The sequence below is a fragment of the Acomys minous genome (assembly GCF_964271855.1).
Source record: "Acomys minous genome assembly, chromosome: 3".
Classification (NCBI taxonomy): domain Eukaryota; kingdom Metazoa; phylum Chordata; class Mammalia; order Rodentia; family Muridae; genus Acomys; species Acomys minous.
The window spans coordinates 110,418,056-110,442,880 of NC_140485.1; the positions used below are offsets into that span (position 1 = coordinate 110,418,056).

Below are 24,825 nucleotides of genomic sequence, written 5' to 3' on the forward strand. Positions count from 1 at the left end.
TCCTTTCGTGAATACTAAAATTTCGTAAATGTCAGAAAGTTTCATATTAAGAAGTCTCTCGGGTTCTACATCTATCCATATTCTGGGTGTGTCCGTGTGATCCAGCAGGAGGCACAACTCACATGGTTCATCCATTTGCCATTGCTTTGGTTGACTTATATTTTATTTTGTAATCAGTCTGTTTCATTTCCTTATCTTGAAATCATTTTTAGCATGAATTTAAGTTGAGTCTATTTTTTGGTTTGCATTTTAGTTGAGTTTTGTTTTGTGTTTTGCCTTTCCTCCACTTTGTTTTTGCTTTTATTTTTTAACATTCCATGTGCATCCACCATTTTTGCCCCAACAGCGACCTACCTCAGGATCTTTGTCCTCTGTACAGGCCTGGAGAATGGGAAGACCTGGCTTCAGAAAAGGATATCAATCCTTTCAGTAAGTTCAAGTCCATTAACAAGGAAAAACGACAGCAGAATGGGGAGAGAGGCCTTGCTTTAGACCCCAAATCAGTGGGCTCTCCCGAGGACTCAACAGAGTGTGCGCAGGTGAAGCCCCCAGACGGCTCCGAGTCGTCGAAATTAAAGAAACTGGAACCTTCCAAGGGAACAGCCAGTGAGTCTCCCTCAGTCACTCAGCTCAGCAAGGGGCCTCCTGACACCCGCACTACAGCCAAAGAAAACTGTCTTTTAGGAGAAGACGAGGACTTTGTTGACTTGGAAGACCTTTCTTCTCAGCCTCGGAGGGGAGCGGACAAAGGCAGTACCACAAAGGAATACCTTTCCTATGACCAAACGGAGGCTGAGCCCCAACCAGTCACGTCTGCAAAGGAAACGCAGGTGCCGTCAGCCCCGAACTTCATGGGAACAGAGAGCGATGCTGAACTGAAAGGGGCCCTGGATTTAGAAACCTGTGAGAAGCAAGATAAAGTGCCGGAAGTGGACAAGCAGTCTGGGTCCCCAGAAAACCAGGAAGAGAGCACGCTGAAGATCAATGAAGATCTCGATAAAGTTAAGCTCATTGAGTTTTACCTAAATAAAAACCAAGACGGGTCACAGCTGTCTGAAAATGTACAGAAGTCAGAACTAAGTGAGGGCAAAAGTCTTAAACCAGGAGGAATAGACATCATGCTTAGTAGGGCTCTTCCCCAAGCAGGTGATTCCCCACCTGAGGGCAACAAAGAGCCAGAGGCAGTATGGGTAAAAGGGAGAGAGACTCTGTCCCCAAAACAAGACCCTGGTGCGGAGGAAACTGTGATTAACAACAAAGAAGCTGTGGACTCTTTGGAATCATCTCTAGACAAGAGCTGTCAAGGTGCACAGATGGATAACAAATCTGAGATTCAGTTGTGGTTACTAAAGAGAATTCAGGTACCCATTGAAGGTAAGCTCTCAGTTGGCTGGGTTTTGGGTAGATGGTTTGTTTGGGAGAGACATGTATGTATGTGCATGTGTGTGTAGTATGTATGAATGTGTTTGTGTGTGCATAGAATGTATGAATGTGTGTGCATGGGTGTATGTATGTGTAGTATGTATGAATGTGTGTGCATGTGTGTGTGGTATTATGAATGTGTGCGTATGTGTGTAGAATGTATCAATGTATGCATGTGTGTATAGTATTTATGAATGTGTACATGCATGTGTTCCCATGTGTGGATGCATATATGTACATGGAAGCCCTATGTTTTTTATCATGGTCCACTTTATTTACTGTTGCTGAATCTTTCATTGGACATTAATGCCTGGGATAAAAAATTTGTAAAACATAGTATCTATTTAGAACGCGAACTAAATATAGATTTCTGTCTCAGAAGTACTTGACTCTTTCAAGCAGTTTTCTCTTTTTCTTATCGTGAATGCCTAAATCTAAAGAAATTGAAACTGGAGTGAGGGGAGAGAAAAGAGAGAGAAGAGAGAGGTTTTGCTATGAACCATTGAGAGAACTTACTGTGTAGACCAGGGTTAACTGGTGACAAGTCACAAAGCTCCACCCGCCTCTACCTCCTGAGTGCTGGGATTAAAGGCATGTGCCACCATGCCCTGCCAAAAAATGCTTTTGAGGGATTTCAGTTCTAAACCAGATTGCACTGTGGTGGGCTGAGGTCTTACCACTGTTCACTAACACGCATGCTTCAGAGATGTTACAATTCTACATTATATGTCCATGTGTTTGGTTTCTACACTGCCTTTTAGTGTGTAGCATGCCATGTGACACAGACCCGTGTGAAACATGCAAACATGTTACCCTTCCATGCCAAGGAAAGCCTGATGGTTCATCAGGTCTAACATGACATAGCTGAGTCATGTTTCTAGCTGTGGCCAACGGCTCTTTGTAAGTTGAGACGTTTTACTGCCACCAGTGTTGTTAAGACTGAGGAATGCTTTCTCGTATGTGATTCAGATATCCTTCCCTCCAAAGAAGAAAAGAGCAAGACCCCTCCCATGTTTCTCTGCATCAAAGTGGGAAAACCAATGAGAAAGTCCTTTGCCAGTCACACCGCCGCCATGGTCCAGCAGTATGGCAAGAGAAGGAAGCAGCCCGAGTACTGGTTTGCTGTTCCCCGGGAGAGGTGAGCACCGCTAAGACAGTTTCACTGCCCAGGGTCCAGCTGCCCATGGGTCCTTTATCTCTACTTATTGATTTTATTCTTGAATAAAGCTTTTTTTCTTAATCATATATATACACATATATATATAATTTCTAGAAGGGTATATACTAGTTTCTTTCTAAGTGGTCATTTTGAAATAACCGCAATGTTGATTTTCAAATGGAGGAAGACGTAGATACTCTCAAATGTCTGAGATTAGAGATGCTGTTCAGGTGGGAATAAAGGGACAGGGAGGAGCTGATCCAAGCTCTTGGCACGCAGTAAAGAGACAGGACTGATGGTCATTTGTAAAATGTTTACGTGTGAGAGAACTGAAGATTCTAGACACCCCTGAAGGGAGCGTCTGTGACTTAGTAGCGAGAAAAATATGGCACATGATCCCAGGGTAGACACTAAGGTGACACGGCTTTAAGGAGATTTATGTGTTTGTTTGTTGGGGGTGTGTGTGCGTGCAGCATATTTTTAAACTGGTGGTTTTTATACACATGCCTTCAGTCTATGATGATCAAGCCAGGGTAATTAACATATCATATCATCCTTTTTGGAGGGAGCATTCACAAATTCCCTCTTGTGGCAGTCTCTAGGTGCAGAATGTATTATTATAATCTCTCACCACCCCGCCATGCTCAGGAACTCTAGAACTCATGTACTCCTTTTAGCTAACTGATCTTGTCATTAACTAAGGTCTCCCTAGAGCCCACAGGTGAGAATACAGGCTGTGTTTCCTTGAGTGACTTATGTCACGTAACCACCTCCGAGGCTCGTTCATGTTGCTGCAGATCATGGGCCCAGCATTGACTTTACGGGTGTGCTTCCTTCTGTGCTTTTGCCACCGTCCATTTGCTGTTCATCTGCTGTTGATGCCACATCTTGACTGTTAGGGAATCAGTTCTACGGTGAACAAGAGAATATAGGCAGAGCATTGCACTCAAATATCACCAAAGTTGAGATGTTATTGATCTGGGGACAGTCAGTAGTGGCATAGAAATTCTTCAGCCATGTACTACTAAGGATATATTTATAGGGCATAAAATAGGAGTTTTAAAAGAAAATTAGGAAATATTCTTTTTTTAAAATTTAGTGATTTTTGTATGTGTGATAGAATAAAAAGGGTTAGAAGGAATAAAGACTTACAAAGGACTTAATTTTGACTATGAAATGCACACATCCTCCTTTTCCTGACCAGGCACCAGGCATCATCACCTGGACAGGTACTTGATTGATAGAGAAACTCCCTCGTCGGACTTCTGCATCCCGATTCTCACTTTCCAGATGATCATTGCCCATGGTGGTAATTCTCATCAGGAGAATTGCCTCATTTTAATAAATTATAGTTTAATGTGAAAATAATAGGACTTTAACGAGTGGATTTGCTAATATCTCCTCATTTCTCTTAGGTACAAACCCATATTAACATGCACAATAGACATAGTTTGTTTTGGATTTATGTAATGTACCCCTTCACTGTGCATGCAAGTCCCAGGGGATCATGGAAGTCTTGAAGTAGGACTGTGGGGAAGGAGCATATGTATCTCCTGCTGTTATTTTCAAATGGTCTAAGAGAAGAAATGTACAGTTTTGAAGCTCTATAATAAACCGGACCCCTAGAAGTAGAATATTATAAATGGACCCATCTCTGTAAAGATCCATCTCTGTAAAATCACTTCCTACTTTTATAGGTAGGAAAGAAACAGCACTGAAATGTTCAGCCACATTGTGTGTTGTATAGACTTTGTTTGGAGAGACGAGAAGAGTGGAGAGGGAGAGATATTCAGATATTGGTTGATTAAATGTATATATATACATATACATATATATACATATATATAGTGTTCTCTGAGAGAATGTATTATTTATAGTATATGGAAATTGAATTTCTTTCAGAATGGAACTGTGTATACCAAGAACTCTTGTAGAATACTTTTATCAGTCCCTCATGCACTTATTTTGCCTGTCATTCTTTAGCATGGAAAGCAGTTTTAATGCTGAAACAGTACTTTCCTTGGACCTCTTATGCAAGTGGTTTTGCAAGCTTCTTACTGTAGGTCATTTGTTGAATTCTATCGTCCTGTATTGTATAACACCATGGTTTACTTGTCTTTGGGTAGCAAATGGTTTTCTTTTTTGAACTCATTTTTAATTAACCAAATATTTTCTTGGGGGAACATATTGCGTTTGTTAATTATGATAGCTTTTTGTGATAAATATTAGGGAGTTTTTTCATAATTATTTCATTTTGTATTTCCATGCACTGGTGGCCCTAAGTAAATTCACATTTTAGATTAAGGGAGGACAGATGGAGTGGTCCTATAGGTGGTCTCATCAAGGGTTCCTAGTATGTAGTATGAAAAGTAAGATTTTTTTTTTTTGGTTTTTCAAGACAGGGTCTCTCTGTGTAGCCTTGGCTGTCCTGGACTCGCTTTGTAGACCAGGCTGGCCTCGAACTCACAGCGATCCGCATGCCTCTGCCTCCCGAGTGCTGGGATTAAAGGCGTGCGCCACCACACCCGTCTGCAAGTAAGATTATTTTAATGATAATTTATGGCGTTATTAAACTTAAACTCATCCCAAGATCTTAATGAGGAGCTAAGGAAAGCCTTGAAGTGCCTTCTCACTCTGATGATAGTTTTGGGATTCCTTCACTACCCCAGAAAGAACATTTCCACCTGGCTTCTGTTGAAGGAATTCATGCATCTATTAGGGTGTCAGCTGTAGATTTGAGTCAACTAACAGAGGCTTCCTGTGTGGGCAACATTGTCCTCTCACAGATCTTATAGATGTGACATCATGTTCTTCAAGGCATGTCACTTTGGTTCATCCAATATCCCAGTGCTCCTGGTTACAGGGAAATCTCTTGAGGTTGACAGACATATCAAATATTCGTATCATCATTCCTTGCTATTGTTTCTTGTTCTTCATAAGTAGATGTTTGATTTCTCCTTCTCTGTAACTGTTACTAATGACAAGATCCAGTTTTCGCTCTTGCACAGTGTGTTGTGACTCCCTTAACTCCGAACAGGATGAGTCTCTGAATGAGTCACTTGCTACCCAGTCAGTAAGAAGCTTCTCTGACCACGGATGGGAATAATGTAAATCTATGGATATGAACTTAAACATTTAGACAGCAGTTGGACACTTAGGAAAATAACATCAGTAGACCCTCCCTGGGGCCCAAGCCTTCCCTAGCAGTGGGATTTGACCTTGTTTGATGTCAGTATGAGGTATGAGTTCTCTCCTATGGAGCAAGCCTTAAACCTAATCAAGAAAGTTGTTGGTTAACACCCATAAGCAACCTTGCCACTATTGTACCAGTGGGCACCTCTTGCCCAGTAGGTCAGTATTGGAGCTCTCAAGGTTCAGCTCTGAAGAAACTTTTCTCCCAGAAGCCTGCACCTTCTAGCACTATGAAAGGTAGCCAGCTGAGAAAGAATTGGCCTGATCACTTCAAAATTATTTTCTTTAAGTTGTAACCAAAGTGGTGGCATACACCTGTAATCCCAGCACTCAGGGAGGCAGAGGCAGGATGATCTCTGTGACTTTGAGGCCAGCCTAATCTACAAAGAGAGTCCAGGGCATCCAGGGCTACACAGAGAAACCCTGTCTCAAAAACAACAATAACAACAACAAAAAGTTGTAACCAAAGTGTGTGGTGACATCAACACTAGGGTTTTCCCACTTGTTTAGTTTTTGTGAACTTGACAAAAAGCTAGACATGACCTGAGGAGAAAGGCTCTAGTTGAGGAACTGCCTCCATCAGATTGGCCTGTGGACACGTCTGTAGGGCATTTTCTTAATTTCTGATTGATGTAGAGGACCCAGCCCACTGTCAGAAGTACAGTGTCTACGCAGGTGGGCCTGGACTGTATAAGCCAGGGAAGCAAGCCAGTAAACCGAAGTCTGTGGCCTCTGCTCCAGTTCCCCATCCAGGTTTCTGCTTTGAGCTCCTGCCCTGGCTTCCCTCAATGATGGATTATGATCTGTAAGCTGAAATAAACCCTCTCTTCCCCCACATTGGTTTTGGCCAGTGGTTTATCACGATAACTAACGCACCATTTAATTATGGTGGGCAGTGATGAGCAATGTCAGTAGCGCTTGATTTAGGTGTCTCTGGGTCCTTACTGACCAGTAACTCATAGGGTTCCTGGCACTGAGGTTTTCATTTAAGAACCCCTGTCTTTTGTTTACTAATGTGGGTTTACTTCTGTTCAAACTCATATATCATATATATAGCATGCACACATGCATGCGCACACATATACACACACATGCACACAGGCACACACATATAATATATACATATATAATATAAAACAAACTATATGTAAAGGATAAATACATGGATGCATAGATCTCCAACAAACCATTAGGGCTTCATAAAGCCTCTTTATGTTTACACCTGCCCTGCCCCTCCTTTCACTACCCAATCCCCACCCCTGCTTAAATCTTAGCTCCTCATATCCACGCCTCCAATGTCTTTCGTATCCCATGTGTTTTACTGTCCCCTCTTAAACTGTTTGGCTTGTGAGTTCATAGGCTCCCAAGTAGATTTTTTCATGCGCACTTCCTTTGGGTCCAGCCTTCCCCTGGCCCTGTTTCCCTGTCCACATGATTTTACCATCTGTATAAATTCTTCTGCCCTCAGTATTTCCTTTCTCTAACTTAACTTGTATTCTAATGTCCCCCCATCCCTAAATGTATCTATCCTCCATCAGTGGCCTGTTTTCTGCTTTCCTCATGTACGTGGTGTATGTGCACCACATATATGCAGGTGCCCACAGAAGCCAGAAGAAGGCATTATGTCTCTTGGAACTGGAGTTCCAAGCAGTTATAAGATGCCATTGAATTCTGAGAATATTCTGTTTCTGTGGATTTTTTTTTTACTTGATCCCAGAATGCACTGGGCATGGTTTTAGTAGCTATTCTGTTGCTGTAAAGAGACCCCTTAATCAAGGCGACATACAGAAGAATGCATTTCACTGGGGGCTTGCTTATAGTTTCAGAGGTTGAGTCAGCGATCCTCATGGTAGGCAGTGTGCCAGCAGACATGATGTTGGAGCAGTAGCTGAGAGCTTACATCCGACAGGCATGAGAGAGAGAGAGAGAGAGAGAGAGAGAGAGAGAGAGAGAGAGAGAGAGAGAGAGAGAGAGAGAGAAAAGAGAGAGAGGAGGGAGAGAAAAAAGGAGGAGGAGAGCGAGACAGAGAGAGACAGAGACAGAGAGAAAGAGACAGAGGAGAGAGAGAGCACGCTGAGAATGCTGTGGGCTTTTGAGACCCCCGAGCCCCCACCCCAGTATCACACCTCCCCCAACAAGGCTGCAGCTCCTAATTCTTCCTAAACAGTCCACCAACTGGGAAGCAAACATTAGAATATATGAGCCTATGAGGGCCGTTCTCATTCAAGCCACCACAGGCGTCCATAACATTCAACTCCACTACCTGCCACCCACGTTCTCTTTGATTGCTTTGCTTGCTTAAGACTTTGCGTCCCGCAGACAGCATAGTGCCTAGTGTGTGATCCATATTCCACATTATAAGTTACATCTATGCATGAAAGCTGAGACTGTGGTCTAATAGATAGTCCTTGGTCATATTTAGTTGTCCTTAAAAGTAAAAACACTTGGACTCATGACATTTATAAAGTCACAGAAACAAAAAGAAAGCTGTTCTTCATAGCTATTTCACAGAGCTAACTCAAATGTATATGTCCCCATGTGTCTTTTCTCCATATACTGTCTTAACATTAAACGAGCCACCTTTACATATTAGTATATAAACTACCTTGTTACTAGACTGTCTCTCTCTCTCTCTCTTACACTAAAATTTGGTCTGCATAAATTTAATGAGCTTTGCATTGGTTTTGTAATAAGAAGCAAAATCACATGGAAAATCAATTCTCCTTTTCAACTCATTTTACGATAGGAAGATGCTCAGGTTCTAAAGGCCCTTAGGGTCACTAAGAAGATTGCACCCAGCAGCACCTTGCTCAGGAGAGCAAAGGATAAGTTAAAGCCATTGCAAGCCGGCCTAGTTTTCTAGTATGCACTCTTTAACCACAGTTCATGTGAAATTTTCTAATCAGAAGTCACATTGCTTGTAACGGGATCAGGGCTAAACTGGAGTCATTAATGACTGTCAGTACCACTTAGTGAGTCTTGGGCGTTCATTAAAGTATACTTTCTGGAACAGCGTTGCTTCTGTTCAGCCTAACCAGGTCTATTTTAGAATGAAATTCCTCTGAGTTTTAAAGTACTGAATATCAGTATGTAGTCTTTTCTTTGCTTTTTATTCTTGTCATTCATTTATTTCAGTGCTGAGGACTGACCCAGCACCCAGACTTCTACCACTAACACATCCCAAGCCTGTGCTGTGATCTTACTGTGCTGTTTTACAGTGAGAGTGTTGCTAAGAAAGGAAGGAAAGAGGTCAAAAGATTTCCAAGCACTTCCTTTTTTTTTTTTTTTTTTTTTTAACAATTTAGGAAAACGTACTGGATGGTTTTTAGCCAGTCATGTAAATATTTTCACTGTTCTGAAGAGGTTACTGTACAGAACCTTGGAGCATATTGCTTGTTTTTTCATTCTTTTCGTGCTCTTTGGACCTTTTGTTTCGTTCACTTGAAAGTCCAGAAATTTGTCACCTTCCAGAACTGCCTTTCAGTAACTTCAGTTAACAGCTTTGGCAAATGTCTTGAGCTAATCATTGACTCTACAAGCACCCAGTGCTTATGAGACACGGCCGTCTTCCTAAGCCAGCTCTGCAGAGTGTGGCTGTGCTTTCCTGAGGAGGAGTGGGTACCAGGGCCTTCAGAGACAAGCCTGCCATTTGATTCCAAGTACACTAATGAATCTCCACCAATGAATGCTGCTGCACACAGTGTTTAGAAGTATGAAGGAATCCCAGTGACCCCCAGATCTTATCCCCAGCCTCACCTCCTGGGATTTTAGTTACTTGTGGTCCACCACTGTCTGAAAACTCTCTACAGTACATTGTGGCATTAATATACATGTATGCACAGAGCACACGTACTCTCACACACATACACACTGGCAGACAGATGGCCAACTGAGACAGACAGCATTCATACAGCTTTCATCTTTTATTACTGTTTATGTGTTGCTGTACCTACTTTAGAAATTGAAATTAAGCTTTATTTTTGTGTATTAGTAAGAAGAAGGCACATATATGTTTTAGTAATATTTTAGGATTCAGACAACCTGTGGGGTCTTAGAGATAAGGGTGTTTTCCTTCTTTTTTTTTTATTGATTATTTATTTGCTTTACATACAGATCTCAGCTTCTCCTCCCTCTCTTCCCAGTCCCTCCCTGTCACCTCTCCCCCATCCACCCTTGCCCCTTCCTCCTCAGAAGTGGGAAGGCCTCCCATGGATCTCAACCAGCCTTGGCATATCAAGTTGCAGTAAGACTAGGCACATCTTCTGTTGACGCTAGACAAGGCAGGCTAGGGGAAAGGGATCTAAAGGCAGGCAACAGAGTCAGAGGCAGCCCCTGCTCCTGCTGTAGGAGTCCCACATGAAGACCCAGGTACACAACTGTTACACATGTGTGCAGAGGGCCTAGGTTCATTCCATGCGTGCTCTCTGGTTGGTAGTTCAGTGTCTATGAGCATCTATGGGCCCAAGCTAGTTGATTCTGTAGGTTTTCTTGTGGTGTCCTTGATCCCCAGATGAAGGTGTTTTCTGTTGCAGCCTAAATGCCTGAGGGACTGGCACTGGACCAGGGCACAGACCAAGGACTGAGTCCTCTCAAAAAAAAAAAAAAAATAGACATCAGCTACTGAATCCAATCTATGGGATGCCAGCCCAGGTCCTCCAGGACTGATGTGGATATAAACTATGGTTTTCATTTAGTTTTAAGTTATCTCTTTGATAACCCTGATTGTTGTTTTGTGCAGTGGTTCTCGAGAGAGCTTTTTGAATATTTATGATGAGCCACAACAATGAAGTGGATTTTCTTTTCAACTGGATTTAAGCAGAATTAAAAATTAAGAAAAGTATGCCTTCAGGGTATAAAACATATCCTAGTTGTGTGCACTATGAAATGTACATCACAGCCAAGACAATGAACATCCCATCATCTTTCCTAGAAACACCCCCCCTCCCCCCGCCCTGCCTTGGTCCCTCTCTCCCTTCATTTCTGTCTTCATTTTGTATATGACAAGAACAGCAATTATCATATTTCCAGTACAGTAGTTTGCTTTGTCTGTGGCCACATTTTTTAATTCTGTTGCCTACCTGCGTTCAAATAGAATCCTGAAACATTAAATGGAAATCTCTGGAAGTATTCTTAAGGTTTAGGTTTCATGGAACTTAGAGCAGTGGCGAAATCCGGTGCCATCACAGTCTATTCCATATGGAGTCTACTACCACCACCTCCAAGCTTTACTACTGACCTGGTTTCTAAAATGGACTGTAGGGTTATCCCAATGCCTGTGTTCACGGTTGTGCAATGCTACAGCACAATGCATGTCATTCACCTCAGTCCATCTCAGTTCAGTGACATGAGCGTTGAATCAGCCCACATCATCACAAGAAGAAGGGCAAGGATATACAATATGAGCATTTGAGATGAGGATACCACACCCAGAATTTGTATTAAGGAACATTGTTATAATTCTGTTTTTAATCTCTTATTGGACAAAGCGTATTAATTAAAATGAATCATCATCATATTATAACTAAAATGGAGTGCATATAGAATTTGGTACTTTCCAATTTCTGTTACATACAGGGCGTCTTCTTATTCATCTGAGATAAGAAAAGACTCCTTATATTGTTAACTGTAGCCACATTCTTATTTTCGAGTACAAAGAAATGCTTAGTTAAAATATTGTAAGTAGAGTTTTCTTCTGATAAACATTCAGAAAACCTGTAGAAAATGGACACAGTGAGGCTGTACTAACTAGGAACTAAGTGCCAGAGTAGGGGCCACTGCAAGATGGGCTGACCAGGAGTGTGAAGTGGGCATTTTCATACACACATTGCCGGGCTTAGGGTCTGGCTGTGGCATTCTCTCACCTGGACCTTGGATGTAGTTATGGCAGGAAAGTTTATTTCTACTTGGTCCCATCTCCACTGGTCTTTGCTGCTTGACAAAACAGTCTTTCTAAATTCCAGATCTGTCCCTGCCTCTTCCTCACAAATAGTCTAGGCATGCCTGGGATGGCAAATCTCAAGTTTTCACTGTTCACCCACATCCTTCCCTAGACATAGGCCTCTGCATCTGCCCACTAACCTAGCCACCTAGACTCAAATAACAACATCATCATCATCATCATCATCATCATCATCATCATCATCATCACTATTATTTAGCCTGTGATAATATCTGTGAAATGAGAAGTAGAATATGCTACTTGTATTCATAACTAATATCTTCTGAAGCATGTAGCTATTGAAATGCATTCTGTGTACTCTGGAGTGACTGAGGACACCTTGCCACACATTAGAAAATAGTAGCCTAAAGGTAAGATCTAATCCTTGTAGCCTACACCCAGGACTCTGACTCAGTCACTCATCCATTCAGTAAGCAGATGGCGAGTCCTGCCCGCCCTGCCTGTCACTGCTCCCGTACGTAATAATTCCTTCCTTGTCAGTTGAGTTCCTCTTCAACCCAAAGGTGCCATCTGAAGCCTGTGGTTTAGGTGTGTCTCTGTGCTGTGTTAGGAGTGATTCTCTTCCACAGGTGTGACACATATCTTAAGGGCTGATTTCCAATTACGTGGCACTCAGGTAAAAGTTGAACAAGTTTGCATTTCACAGAGGAAGGTAGATCTTTTTTGTTTTTAAATTGAAAACGGACTTTTTTTTTTCATGCAGTGCATTCTGATTATTATAGCTGCCCTTTTAAACTTTTTTTTACTTGCTCCCATGTAGATTCTTCTTTCTTCCACCCTTCTCCACCCTTTTCCCGCTCTTTCAACCCCCTAACACTAGATATGAGAGAAAAAAGGACAGAGAGGAAAAAAGGGGCGAGGTTATCATTAGACTACTTCCTGCTGGTTAGGGGCGTCAAGCTCCTTGGGGCAAGTTTGATCTTCACCATCAGGATATCTAATTTCTTCTTGTTGTTTCTTCTTTGCGCCGTGAGTACTTAGCAATCCATAACCAACAGCAGCCAACAAAATCCCACTACACTTTATGGTTTCTCCTTCCCCATCTCCTCCCAGATCTTCCCACCTCCCCATCTGCCCACATCCACATCCTTTCTTTTTCCCTCATTAGGATACAGGCATCTAAAATAATAATAATGAGGAGGAGGAGGAAGAGGAGGAGATTAAAAAAACCAAGCTGGAATAGGATAAAAACAAGCAAACAAACAAAAAGAACCAAAGAAAAAGCACAAGAAACACATAAAACCAACATCAGCAACCATAATATATAAGGAAAAGGCCTTATGGTAAAAATTTAAAATTCCCAGACAAAGCATTGTGAGACAAAAACAAAAAAACCCAAGCCAAACAAACAACCCTCCAAAAATATCATTGTGTTCATTTTGTGTTGGCCATCTGTTGGTAGGCATGGTGCCTTTCCTTAACTGTGGTTTATGTAGCCAGTGAGATTCCATTAGAGAAACTAATTTTTCCTTTGGCAGCATCCCTATCTGGCTTAGGGGTGAGGGCTGTGTTCACTTCCCCTCTCAGCACTCAGACTGATCTGGCTTAGGCCTGTGCAGGCCCTGTGCATGGTGCCACAGTCTCTGTCAGCTCATAGGTACAAGCTTGCTTCCTTGGTGTCTTCTATCCTCGCTGCCTCCTGTTCTGCATAGTTCCCTGAGCTCTGAGGGGAAGTATTTATTTGATGGAGACACCCCACATAGGATTGAGTGTTCCAAGGCCTCTCTGTACACTGTCCCTCTGTGGGACTCTGTATTTGTTATCATCTACTAGAGGAAAAAGCTTCTCTGATGATGGCTGAGCAAGACACTGATATATAGGTAGAGCAGAATGCCATTAGGAGTTACTTTATTGCTACACTTCTTCAGCAGAGCAGTAGTTTTGTTTTCCCCTAGGCTCTTGGTTTATCTAGTGGCAGATTCATGGCCACCTAGGCAATGTTAGATATAGGTTCCATCCTCTCATGTAGTGGGCCTTAAATACAATCAGATATTGGTTGGCTACAAATTTTGTGCCATTATTGCACTAGCATATCTTGCAGGCAGACCGCCATTGTAGATCATAGGGTTTCTAACTGGGTTGGTAGTTACCTTTATCCTCTGGTAGCATGCAGAGTAACTTCTAGGACCATGGACACGAGTCAGTAGAGGTGAAGGCTCTGTCAGCACCAGCTTGACTTTTTCATGCTCAGTGTTTTCCTCAGGGATAGACCCTCACCATCTATTGTGGAGAGCAACCAATAGCTATGGAAATAGCCTGGGTTGTTTGGGGGTTCCCATGACACCTCTTTGGCTAAGAATTCTGTTAGATGTAACCTCTTCCCAGCACCAGAAGTTTCATTTCATGGCAAGAGATGTCTAATTGGGTCTTTATAATTATTCCAAATTAGATTTTTTTCCTATACATATGTATTTTAAGATACTTCTACTGTATTTGGTTTCCTTATGACCCTTAGTTTTAGCTGTCCCTCCCTGTATTCCCCTCTTTACCCCTTTCTTCCTTCCCCACCCCTATTCCAGTATCCACCAACCCACCTATAACTAACTATTCTATTTTTTCTTCCTGGAGATATCCTTGCCTCCGCAATAGTCCCTTACTCTATCTTGATGAGTGAGAAAGATGCTATAAGCATGTTTTCTAGGATTCTGTATATGTATATATTATATGTTGAGTACATCACCCTCACCTCCACCACTTCCTGTTCTTTTTCCTCTAAATTCTGTGGGTCTCACCTTCCCCCTCCTCCCAACAGTTTGCTTCTATCTGTGACACACACATACATACACATAGATTTTATCTACATAAAATCTAGGCCCCATAAATGAGAAAAAAACAAGGTATATATCTTTCTGATTGGCTTTATTCACTTAATATTATCTTCAGTTGCCTCTGTTTTCCTATGATCGACATAACTTTGACCTTCTTTATGGCTAAAGAAAATTACTATTGTGCATCTATACCACCCTTTCATTACTCAGTTCTCACTTGTTGGGCACCTCGCTGTTGTGAATGGTGCTACAATTAATATTGATGTGCAAGTGTCTCTATTACCTGTTGACTTGTAGTCCAAGGTAATATCCAGCAGTGGGATAGCTGGATCATGTGAAAGAACTGTTGGGAACTGGTTTTGTTGTTGTTTGTTTAGGAAACCATAGAGTGTCTTTCATAGTTGGTGGACAATTTATATTCTCTGTCCCATTTTTTCTTTTTCTTTTTCTTTCTTCTTCTTCTTCTTTTTTTTTTTTTTTTTTTTTTTTTTTTTTGTGACTCACCATCTGAACACTCTAAATAAAGATCTGGCCTCTTATGTTGTCACTTTCCTATCTCCATTAGAGAGACCTCTGTGAGAAGTCATGCAAGGCCTGACTACAGTGTCCCTCTTTCTTCCTGCCATATCCAGTTTGACCTTATTACAGCAGCAACGTACTCTTTCAGTGCCATGTCTCTTCACGTGTTCTGGGCAATGTAAGACCTTCCCGCTTTCCTCCTATAATGAACTCTTCTGCCTCCCTCAATACCTAGCTCAGCTGTGGCAACTCAGAAGCCTTTCCAGACCCCAGTCATAGACATTTCTCCTTCAGGCTTACCTCTGTTAATGCTCTTCCTAAAGATGGATGGATAGACAGATGAGTGGGAGAGAGTGAGGAGAGAGAGAGAGAGAGAGAGAGAGAGAGAGAGAGAGATATGATGATGATGGATAGAAATAGGCAGGCAGGAGGGCAGACAGATGATAGAATCAGCTTATGTGAGGAATTAACATAGACCCTATGTCTGAACCAGTAGCACACTTGAGAGTGTGGCACCAAACAGGGACCTTAAGCACCTACACAGAGCTTGAATTGCCCCAAAAACCTCCAGGAAGATGCTTAAAAGAGATGCTTATAGAACTAGGTGAAATGATTGGCTTTGAATTTTAGTCACCCTGTGGCTCTGCCCTTTCATCTTGGCCTCATTTCAGCACCAACTCTACTTCCTCCTTAAAGGGTAGCTTTTCCCAGGACCCAATACTTGACCATGTTTTCTGCTCCCTTGTTATGTGTATTACAATACGTTGCTTCAGGACCAGTTGGCAGCCACAGAGGCTGTAATTACTGGTAATGGTGCTGGCTCTGAGAAAACCCCTGGATAACGTCCCAAGGCTGCTGATTCATCAGGGAACAGACCACAAGGTGAATCACTGAGCCTCTCAGGCCTCAACAGGCTTTCTAAGGTCAAGGCTATAAGGATTAAGATACTGTTGGTTTTGCACAGATGGTGACTTGAGAAAACCAGCTTCATCACTAAAACAGCGAGGAAAGGAATAGCATTTTTTTAACCTTCTGCCTCTTTTCAGAAAGTATGTGAGGCCGACTTGATTTACCAATGGCATATACTAAAAAAGTAGATAGATCAGAACAGATGAATTCAGGGTTGAAAAAGAATATTCTAGCCCAAATAATACACTCTGAAAATGAAGAATTGAAAGGAACAGTCAGGGGGAAAAAATCTAGAACTTTTTTTTTAAGGACACAGTGGGAGAGTAAGAGGACAGAATTGGGGAAAGTTGACAAGGAGTGGGACTGTGACAATGCAGAAAGGAAGATGACAATAGGTAAAAGAGGAAACGTGGAGAACTAAGTCTCTATGGGAAGTTGCAACGGAGCTGTTCTTCACGCAGTAGAGAATTTTCTATTTAAAGAGGGCACAGGTAGGAGAGGCTGAGAGCTCAAGATGGCGGCCGGAGCTCTAACAAGCCCTGTGAGGAGCAGAAAGTGGCTGTGGGATGCACGGAGGAAGGGTCCATTATGCACGCATAAGCGAGCCCAACAACAGCATCCCTAGGCTAGAAGTTAGAAGAGTTGGCCTGTGTACGAGCCTGGGCCAGGCACACAGTGGCGAAACCCAGGTGAGGGTGAGCAGGCTGGTTTAGAATCCTGCGAATCCAGGAGCAACCAAATAGCTGGGAAAGTTTGAGGCAGAGGGGACTCGATGAAGGTCGAAGATGAATGAGTCTAGTCTGAAGGAAGCAATAGACATGGTGCGATCCAGAGGATCAAGGTGGGGGATCTGAGCCCCTGAGCTGTATTTCCTGAGGTCTGTTAAGTCCTGGAAACCAACAGCTGGGAAAACCCCATTGGGTATAAAGAACCAGTGCAAGAATTCATCTAAGTAAACTGAAGGCAACTGTAGTTCAGTCAATATCCTCTCCCTAGCCAGTAAACACTTGACATGATATAAACAAAGGGAAGAGAATTAAGCATAGCGGGTTGGACAGAGCGACGGGATAGGACACATACTCCTTCCATTTTGTCTCCAAGGACCTTTGAACTTAAGTAAATTGATTCCAAATCTATTTAAAAATTTCTCTTGTGGAGCAGATTGTTTAAATTCTTCAATCCTTTCTTACTTTTCCCTCTGATGCCTCGAACAATGTCCCTGACTATAAGAAAATGGGGGCGTGTTAATATTATGTGGGAAGCTAATGTTGAAAGAAGTAAAGGTGTGCTTGTACCCTGGATGTCTGAAAGAAAAGATGTGAGCATTTCCCATCGACGGTAGCTGTGCAGTTTGCCATCTCATTTTCCCATGTGGCTTCCCAGGCAAGGGAGAACTTTTGTGGCTATGGAGCCAGGGCCCACTGTCACGCCACTTCCCCGAGTTCAATACACATGTCAGCTGCTCAGTCCTGGTCCTGACTTACCATGCAGTGTGCCTACCCAGGGTATAGGAAATAGGAATTGGGAACCAGGGCCCCTAAGGGCCAACAAGGACACTGCTAGTACTTGCATAAGCTTTGTTCACAGCCCCAAACTAGGGAAGTAATTATGATGTACGGCCTCTTTCTATGGAAACAAAAACAAAAACAAAAACAAAACAAAACAAAAAATAGACCTACCTACAGAATTCTTTTAAAGGCATTCAGCCTTAGCTGGCTGGAACGTGCCTAGGGTGGAGTGTTTGGGCACATTATTGCATTTCTGGTAACTTCAGTTTCCTTATTATATTGGGCAATCCCTGACTTGTAGCGTCACTGTACCATGTAAGGTCCTTGAGGCAGGCAGCCATAACCTTCCTTGTAGGAGGGATAACTCATTGTTTTTTTTGTTTTGTTTTGTTTTGTTTTCCCCCTATAGGAAGCTTTGCCTTTCCTAAGCCTTGGTTAAAACACAAAGCTGCTTCTCTTTTTATTACTAACACACTTGTGGCTCTGAGCTTTTCCCATTTACTAGAGACCACCCCACTACTGAAGGTACAAGCCCAGAGCTCACTCAAAGCATGAGGCTGGTCCTCACTGTTCTAGACCCAGAACTGGCTACTTCAGAATATGCCACTCTGAACTTGAGGCATGTCCAGAACTTTACACTGATCATTCACTGAAAATTTGGCAGTCCTAGAAAAAGACTGAGATAGATTAAAACTCTTTGCCTGAGCATCCCAGATTGCGGCCCTGGCTGAAAAGACTTCTAGAAAGAATGGCACTGGTAGACAAGAATGCTTTACTTCAAAACTGAGTACCCAAATGGCAGGTTCCAAAGAAAAGACACCTGGGAGCTGCTAACCGTGGTGTGTATTAGCATACCAAAGCTAACTGGCCTCTGGGCTCACACAGTGTCTGTCTCATCCCTGCAAGCCCCACCCTACCTCCTACTTGAACCCTTGCTTGAGCCAGGGCCTCAATCCCCTCCCCCCCAGCTTCTCATTTCTATATAACACTTTTGGCCATGTGGCCCCTCTCTTGGCTCACCCTTGGCCCCTTTGCCCTCTGGGCACTCTTCTCTTTGTAGCTCTGCCCCCTCCCCCATCTCCTTCCTCTCATAGCCTAGTTCAGTCTAGACTCTTCCAAATGCCTCTGGCTGGTCTCTTCCTCCAGCTCTACAGTAAAAATCCTTCTTATCCACACCTTGGGTCAGTCATGTCCTCTTTCATTCACCCGCCTCCATTTGTTACAGCTCCCAAGAGACACACATACACGTGTGCACCTATTTCCTTCCTTCCCGTGGCCAGTGGCTCGAAGCTTGGTCTAAATTTCAGCAATAGCGTCCCAGTACACTCAATTTTATCTCCTTAAATAACCAGGGCAAAAGTGGAGGGCCGTCCCCGCCCCTCAGGAATGATGAGGTAGAGCTTACGTCAGTTACGGCCATCAGAACACTTCAGAGTCCCTCCGGGAACAATGGACTTCAGAGGAAGCTAAGAAGCATTGGGCTCTCCTTAAAATGCACTCTGAACCTTCTATTGTCTTGCCTTTCTTTAGTCTTCTTACCCAAGTTCACCTTCCCAGCGGGTAGTGGCAATCCATTGTCTCCATCAAGGAGATAATCTTCCACGTATGTTCTCGCTGTGAAGTACTAAGTCAGCCTTAGCTTACTTACCTCTAGAATTAACCTGAACCATTGAGATGGTCACCATGGCTATGTTGGTCTCTGTTACCAGAAAGGGAAGTGACTAGAAGTTGCCAAGGTTGGTTCTTCCCTGAAGTCTGTGTTGACTTAGACTTTCACAGCTCGCATTTCTTATAATGTCTCAGAAGGCATGCAGAACTGAGCCCACACCGTCGCTCATCTCAGTTTCCTTGAAGTTTTACAGAGCAACATAGTCCACCGTGCTCTCAGCACTTGTCGCAATGGATGCTTCTTTGATAGCTGTTGTCCTTCCTGTACGAAGACTTTCCCTCTGAGAGAGAAGTGCTTTGTTCTTCCAAAAAAAGTAATCAAAATGTCTGTTCTCAGCTTGGCCAAGGACTAGGAAGGAGTTCAGAAACATAAGGAATAAGCAGAGGATTTTTCTTTTTCTTTTTTTTTTTTTTAAAGATTTCTTCTTTTTTAAAATATTTATTTATTTAAGTATACAGTGTTTCACCTTCATATATCCCTACATGCCAGAAGAGGGTAGCAGATCTCACTGTAGATGGTTGTGAGCCACCATGTGGTTGCTGGGAATTGAACTCAGGACCTTTGGAAGAGCAGGCAGTGCTCTTAACCTCTGAGCCACCTCTCCAGCCCAGGGATTTTTCAATGTGATAGAAAGAACCCCAGTGACCACCTGAGGGAACTAGTCCAGACCATGCTACATCCCCAAGTATACAGATGATCAGTTGAATTCAATACTCAATCCCAACCACAGCTGATATTCCAGAAAATTAGGGTCACTGACACAGCTCGTGGGTACTCAGGAAGCCCAGTTACAGGTGCAGTACCCTGGGAGCCACAAAAGCATGCTAAAGGTTAAGAACTTGGGTGGGGTCTGTAATGGCAGAGTACACGCTGGGGGAAGCTGGCATCTAAATAAGAGAGTGTTAGGGGCGGTGGAGGTGGCTCAGTAGCAGAGCACTTGCCGAAAGAGCATTTGTAGTCATACCTACTTACAAAACACTAAAGAGACACAGATGAATAAAGTCACCTTTACTTGTGAGGGACACAGGGAGATGTCTCATGATCTGCCCTTTTGAATGTATCTTGATGTAGAAGTCCTACGGGTGCATCTCCTGTTGCAGTGTGGAGGTAGAGGGTTTAGGCATGCGTGAGGTAACTGGTGATGGCTTAAACTTTGCTCTAGGCAAGAGGTCCTGGGGAAACAACCACTACCATGACTAGGCACCTACAACAGTCTCACCTAGAAGCAAGGGCAAACTGTAGGCAGGAGATGCTGCTGACAGAGCAGCACAGGTGTGGCCACTTTGTGCCTAGATCACTCGTGGTTTTTATCTGAGTTCACACAACAATAGAATGATTTTTAGTTTTGCCCAGGGTGTCCTCATCGGACTGATATTCTCTGTAATTTTTTATGGCCAAGGGGAAAACATTAGGGCCTAGCTGTATGTGACAAGCCATCTGTGAGTGACAGATCATCTGTGACTGACAGGCCATCTGTGAGCAGCAGACCAGCTGTGAGTTACAGGCCAGCTGCCAGCCACGCTGAGGCCTGGAAGTTTTCAAGCTGGTTTTCTCTTTTTACGCAGAAACCAACCACAAGCAATCAGAAGGCCGTTTGTGTTGCCCACACTTGATTTTTTTTTTTCTCCCTAATGTGAGCACGCACTGTTTAACAGATGTGTCTTTTATAAAAGTTAGATCGAGGAGCTGGAGGGACGGCTCGGCAGTTAAGAGCACAGGCTGCTCTTTTAAAGGGCCTGGCACCCACGTGACAGCTCACAATTGTCTGTAACTCTAGTAGCAGGGGATCTGACACCCTCACACGGACACATACAAGCAGGAAGAATACCCAGGTTTATAAAATGAAAAATAAATTAATTATTTTTTAAAAATTAGAGGTCAGTGTATTTGGTTCTCCACTATGCCTCTGCTTCAGGGGGAAAAAAAAAGATGAACTACATTTTTAAAGAAAGCGTGGAGAATTTTGTGTTATCAGACCCCTCTGGCACAGTGGTTAATTTCATGTTTTCTCAGTGAACAGCTAGTAGGGAGATGTAGGGGACAAAGGTAGTAGAATCTCTACACAGAGCAATGGAGTTTTCTAAAAATGAATGTTTGTATGATTCTAACTGTATCAGATTGTTTCTTTGACAGTGCAACCCTAGTCTGTAGCCACACTGCCCTCAACACATCCAAGCTTGTCTGGTCCTGGAGTCAAATCAGGGTTGGGCCCACCTAGTGCTTACGTGGCAGACAGTACAACCCTAGTTCTGGGAATGTAGGCAGGGGCTTTATCTGTGCATGTGTGAAATGACAATCATTTTAACATTTATTTTTAATTTATATATTCACTTTACATCTCGATCGTAGCCCCCTCTCTCCTCTCCTCCTGGCCCCTCCCTCCCACCCTCTTCCCCCTATCCTCCCTCCTCTTGTCCCCAGCTAAGCCCAGCACATCAAGTCTCATCAGGACTGAGCTCTTCCTCATCCATTGAGGTAAATGACACTCATACAAAATGGGAGGCTCATAGCGGTATTTGTTACCACATAAATGAGAAACAACTGACGTGTCCAGCTATATAGCATGGCTCTATAAACTGTGTAGATCCATCTGGTAAAGTACTGCTTAGTGAGGAAGCTGTTGGCCAGATGGTTTGAGTGTAGAATTCTACAAGAATTTCAAAGGGTTTGAGATAACCCCGATTCTTGTCAGATTTTTCCACACAGTAGAAGCAGAAAGAACATTGCCCAGTTCTTTTTATGAGGCCACAGTTACTGTGATACCCAAACCACATAAAGACACAGCAAAGAATTAGAGAGTAATGTCTGTTATGAACATAGACATAAAAATTCTCAGTAAAATACTTACCAAATCTAATCCAAAAACACATCAAAAGGATCATCTACCATGATCAAGTAGGTGTCATCCCAGAGATGCAAGGGTGCTTCAGCATACATAAGTGGATAAATGTAACCCACCATATAAGCAAACTGAAAGAAAAACAACAACAACAACACATGGCCATCTCGTTAGATACAAAAGGCCATTGACAAAATCCAACAGCCTCTTATGGAAAAAAAACATCTTGAAAGAAATAGGGATACAGGGATATACCTAGGCAAAATACATGCAGTTTACAGCAAGTTCATAGCCAACATCAACTTAAATAGAGAAACCTGAAGCATTCCCATGAAAATCGGGAAAATGACAAGGCTTTCCAGTATCTGTCTCTCTCTATCTGTTCAATGTAGAACTGGCAGCCTTAGCTAGAGCAATAAGACAACTGACAAAAGTTATGAGGATACAAACAGAAAGTATTTTTATTTGAAACTGATGTGGTAACAGACATAAATGGCCCTAAAAACCTTTATCAGGAAACTCCTTCAGCTGACACTTTCAAAAAAACTTAACTCACAGCCAGATGGTGGTAGTGCATGCCTTTAATCCCAGCACTCGGGAGGTAGAGGCAAATGGATCGCTGTGAGTTCGAGGCCAGGCTGGTCTAGAAAGCGACTCCAGGACAGCCACGGCTAACACAGAGAGACCCTGTCTCGAAAAACCAAAAGAAAAACAAAACAAAACAAAAAACTTAAAGATCAGTAGCCTTCCTATATACAGATGATAAAGGGACCAAGAAAGAAACCAGGAAAACAACACCTCCTTCACAATAGCCTCAAATAAAATATCTTGGAGTAACTTTAACCAAACAAGGGAATGACTTGTATTATAAAAAAAACTTTACAATACTGAGAAAGAAAATAAAGGAGGTGTCAGATGATGGAAATCTCTCCTATGCTCGTGGATTGGTAGGATTGATATAGTAAAAATGATCAGTAGCAAAAGCAATCTGCAGATTCACTGCAGTCCCCATCAAAATTCCAACACAGTTCTTCACAGAACTTGAACGAGTCAACACTTTCCAGTTTCACAGTGACACACACACACACACACACACACACACACAAATAACTAAAACACTCTAAGTGATACACACTCTAATGATAATACTCTAAGTGATAAAAACAACTGCTGGAGATATTACGTTCCTGATCTCAAATTGTACTTCAGAGCTATAGTAATAAAAACAGTGTGGTGGTATTGGCACAAAAACAGATACACTGAGGGTTGGAATTGAATTGAAGGCCCAGACACAAATACATATGAGCATCTGATTTTTGACAAGGAAGCAGAAATACCAGCTAGAAAAAGTGCAGCATCTTCATCCAATGGTGCTGCTCAAACTGGTTGGCTGGATATAGATGAATGCTAAACAAGCCATACATATATAACCATACACAAAACTCAACTCCAAGTAGATCAAAGACTTCAACATAAAACCAGACACACTGACCCTGGTAAAAGAGAAAGTGTGGAATAGCCTTGAGCTCATCGGCACAGAACACTTTCTGAACAAAACATTGATAGCACAGTCATTAAGATCAACAGTTTAAAAATGGGACTTCTTGAAACCGAAAAGCTTCTGTACAGCAAAGGACACCTTCATTCGGACAATATGGGAGCATACAGAACGGGTAAAAGGTTTTTTACCAATTACACACTAGATAGAGGGCTAATATCCAAAATATATAAAGAACACAAAACACAAGGTATCGCAAAAACAGTCCAACTTAAAATGGGGTAGACAGCTAAACAATTCTGAAAAGAGGAAATCCAACTGACTGAGAAACACTTAAAACAAAAGAAAACAAACAAACAAACAAAAACTTTTAACATCTTTAGTCTTCAGGGAAATGCACATCAAAAGTACTTTGAGATTTCTTCTTACACCTGTCAGAATGGCTAAGATCAATAAAACAAATGATAGGAAACTTTTTTTTGACAGGAAAATTTCTTATTATCTATCATTTTAAATGATTCTTTTTTTTTTTTTTTTTTTTGGTTAGTTGGTTTCTGTTTTTGTTTTTAGACCAGGCCTTACCATGTAACTCTAGCTGACCTGGAACTTGCTTTGTAGAGCAGGCTGGCCTAAAACTCACAGAGATCCACCCGCCTCCTCCTCACAAGTGCTGGGTTTAAAGGCAGTGCCACCCCATACCAAGCTTTACATATATATTTTTTTATATTTGAATACTAATAAATTCTTCCAAAATTACACAAAAAAGGATGCATGATAGGCAACGTCTTTGTCCCACCCATTCAATTTCTCAAAAAGAAACAAAACAGATGGAATGTATGTCAAGTATGCATGGTTTTGTTTGTTTGTTTGTTTGTTTTTTTAAGGAATTGGCTAAGGTTTTACTGGGACTGGCAAGACAAATTTCAGGAAGTTTTCAGACCAGGAAACTTGATACCCAGGGAGGAGTTGATGTACAAACATGTCTAAGGCAGTTGAATGCTAGAATTCCATCCACATTCAGGAAAGTCATTGTCTTTGCTAAAATCTAGCGATTTAAACACTAACCATATCTTTTAAAAATTACCTTCATAGCAAATGGAGGATTGTGTTTGACCCAAACCTGGATGCTGTGACCAAGCCAAACGATAGTATAACCATTGCATCCTTGAACAAGAGTATATATATCAATATCCATATTTATTTTAATGGCAATATTGGCATTGACTAGTAAGTACTTAGGCACAGATGTACATTATGACTTTGTCTTAAGTGACAACTTTCTATGTTTTGAAGGAGAAATCTAAAAGGAATGGATTTTTAAAATATATAAAAACTGGGGCTGAAGAGATGGCTCAGCATCAGTATGAGTATTTGGTTACAGGC

General features: G+C 42.2%; 1 protein-coding gene across 7 annotated transcripts in view; it reads left to right on the plus strand.

Annotated features, from left to right (window-relative positions):
- NCOA7 (nuclear receptor coactivator 7) overlaps positions 1 to 24,825 on the plus strand; it is a 131,787-nt gene that overhangs the window by 88,755 nt on the left and 18,207 nt on the right. For 5 of the 7 annotated variants that reach the window (XM_084776999.1, XM_084776996.1, XM_084777001.1 and 2 more), the window contains 2 exons: positions 347 to 1,374; positions 2,392 to 2,560. In XM_084776999.1, the coding sequence (XP_084633125.1) occupies positions 347 to 1,374; positions 2,392 to 2,560 (1,197 nt within the window). The remainder of the gene's footprint in view (positions 1 to 346; positions 1,375 to 2,391; positions 2,561 to 24,825) is intronic. The other 2 variants (XM_084777000.1, XM_084777002.1) reach the window with 1 other exon arrangement.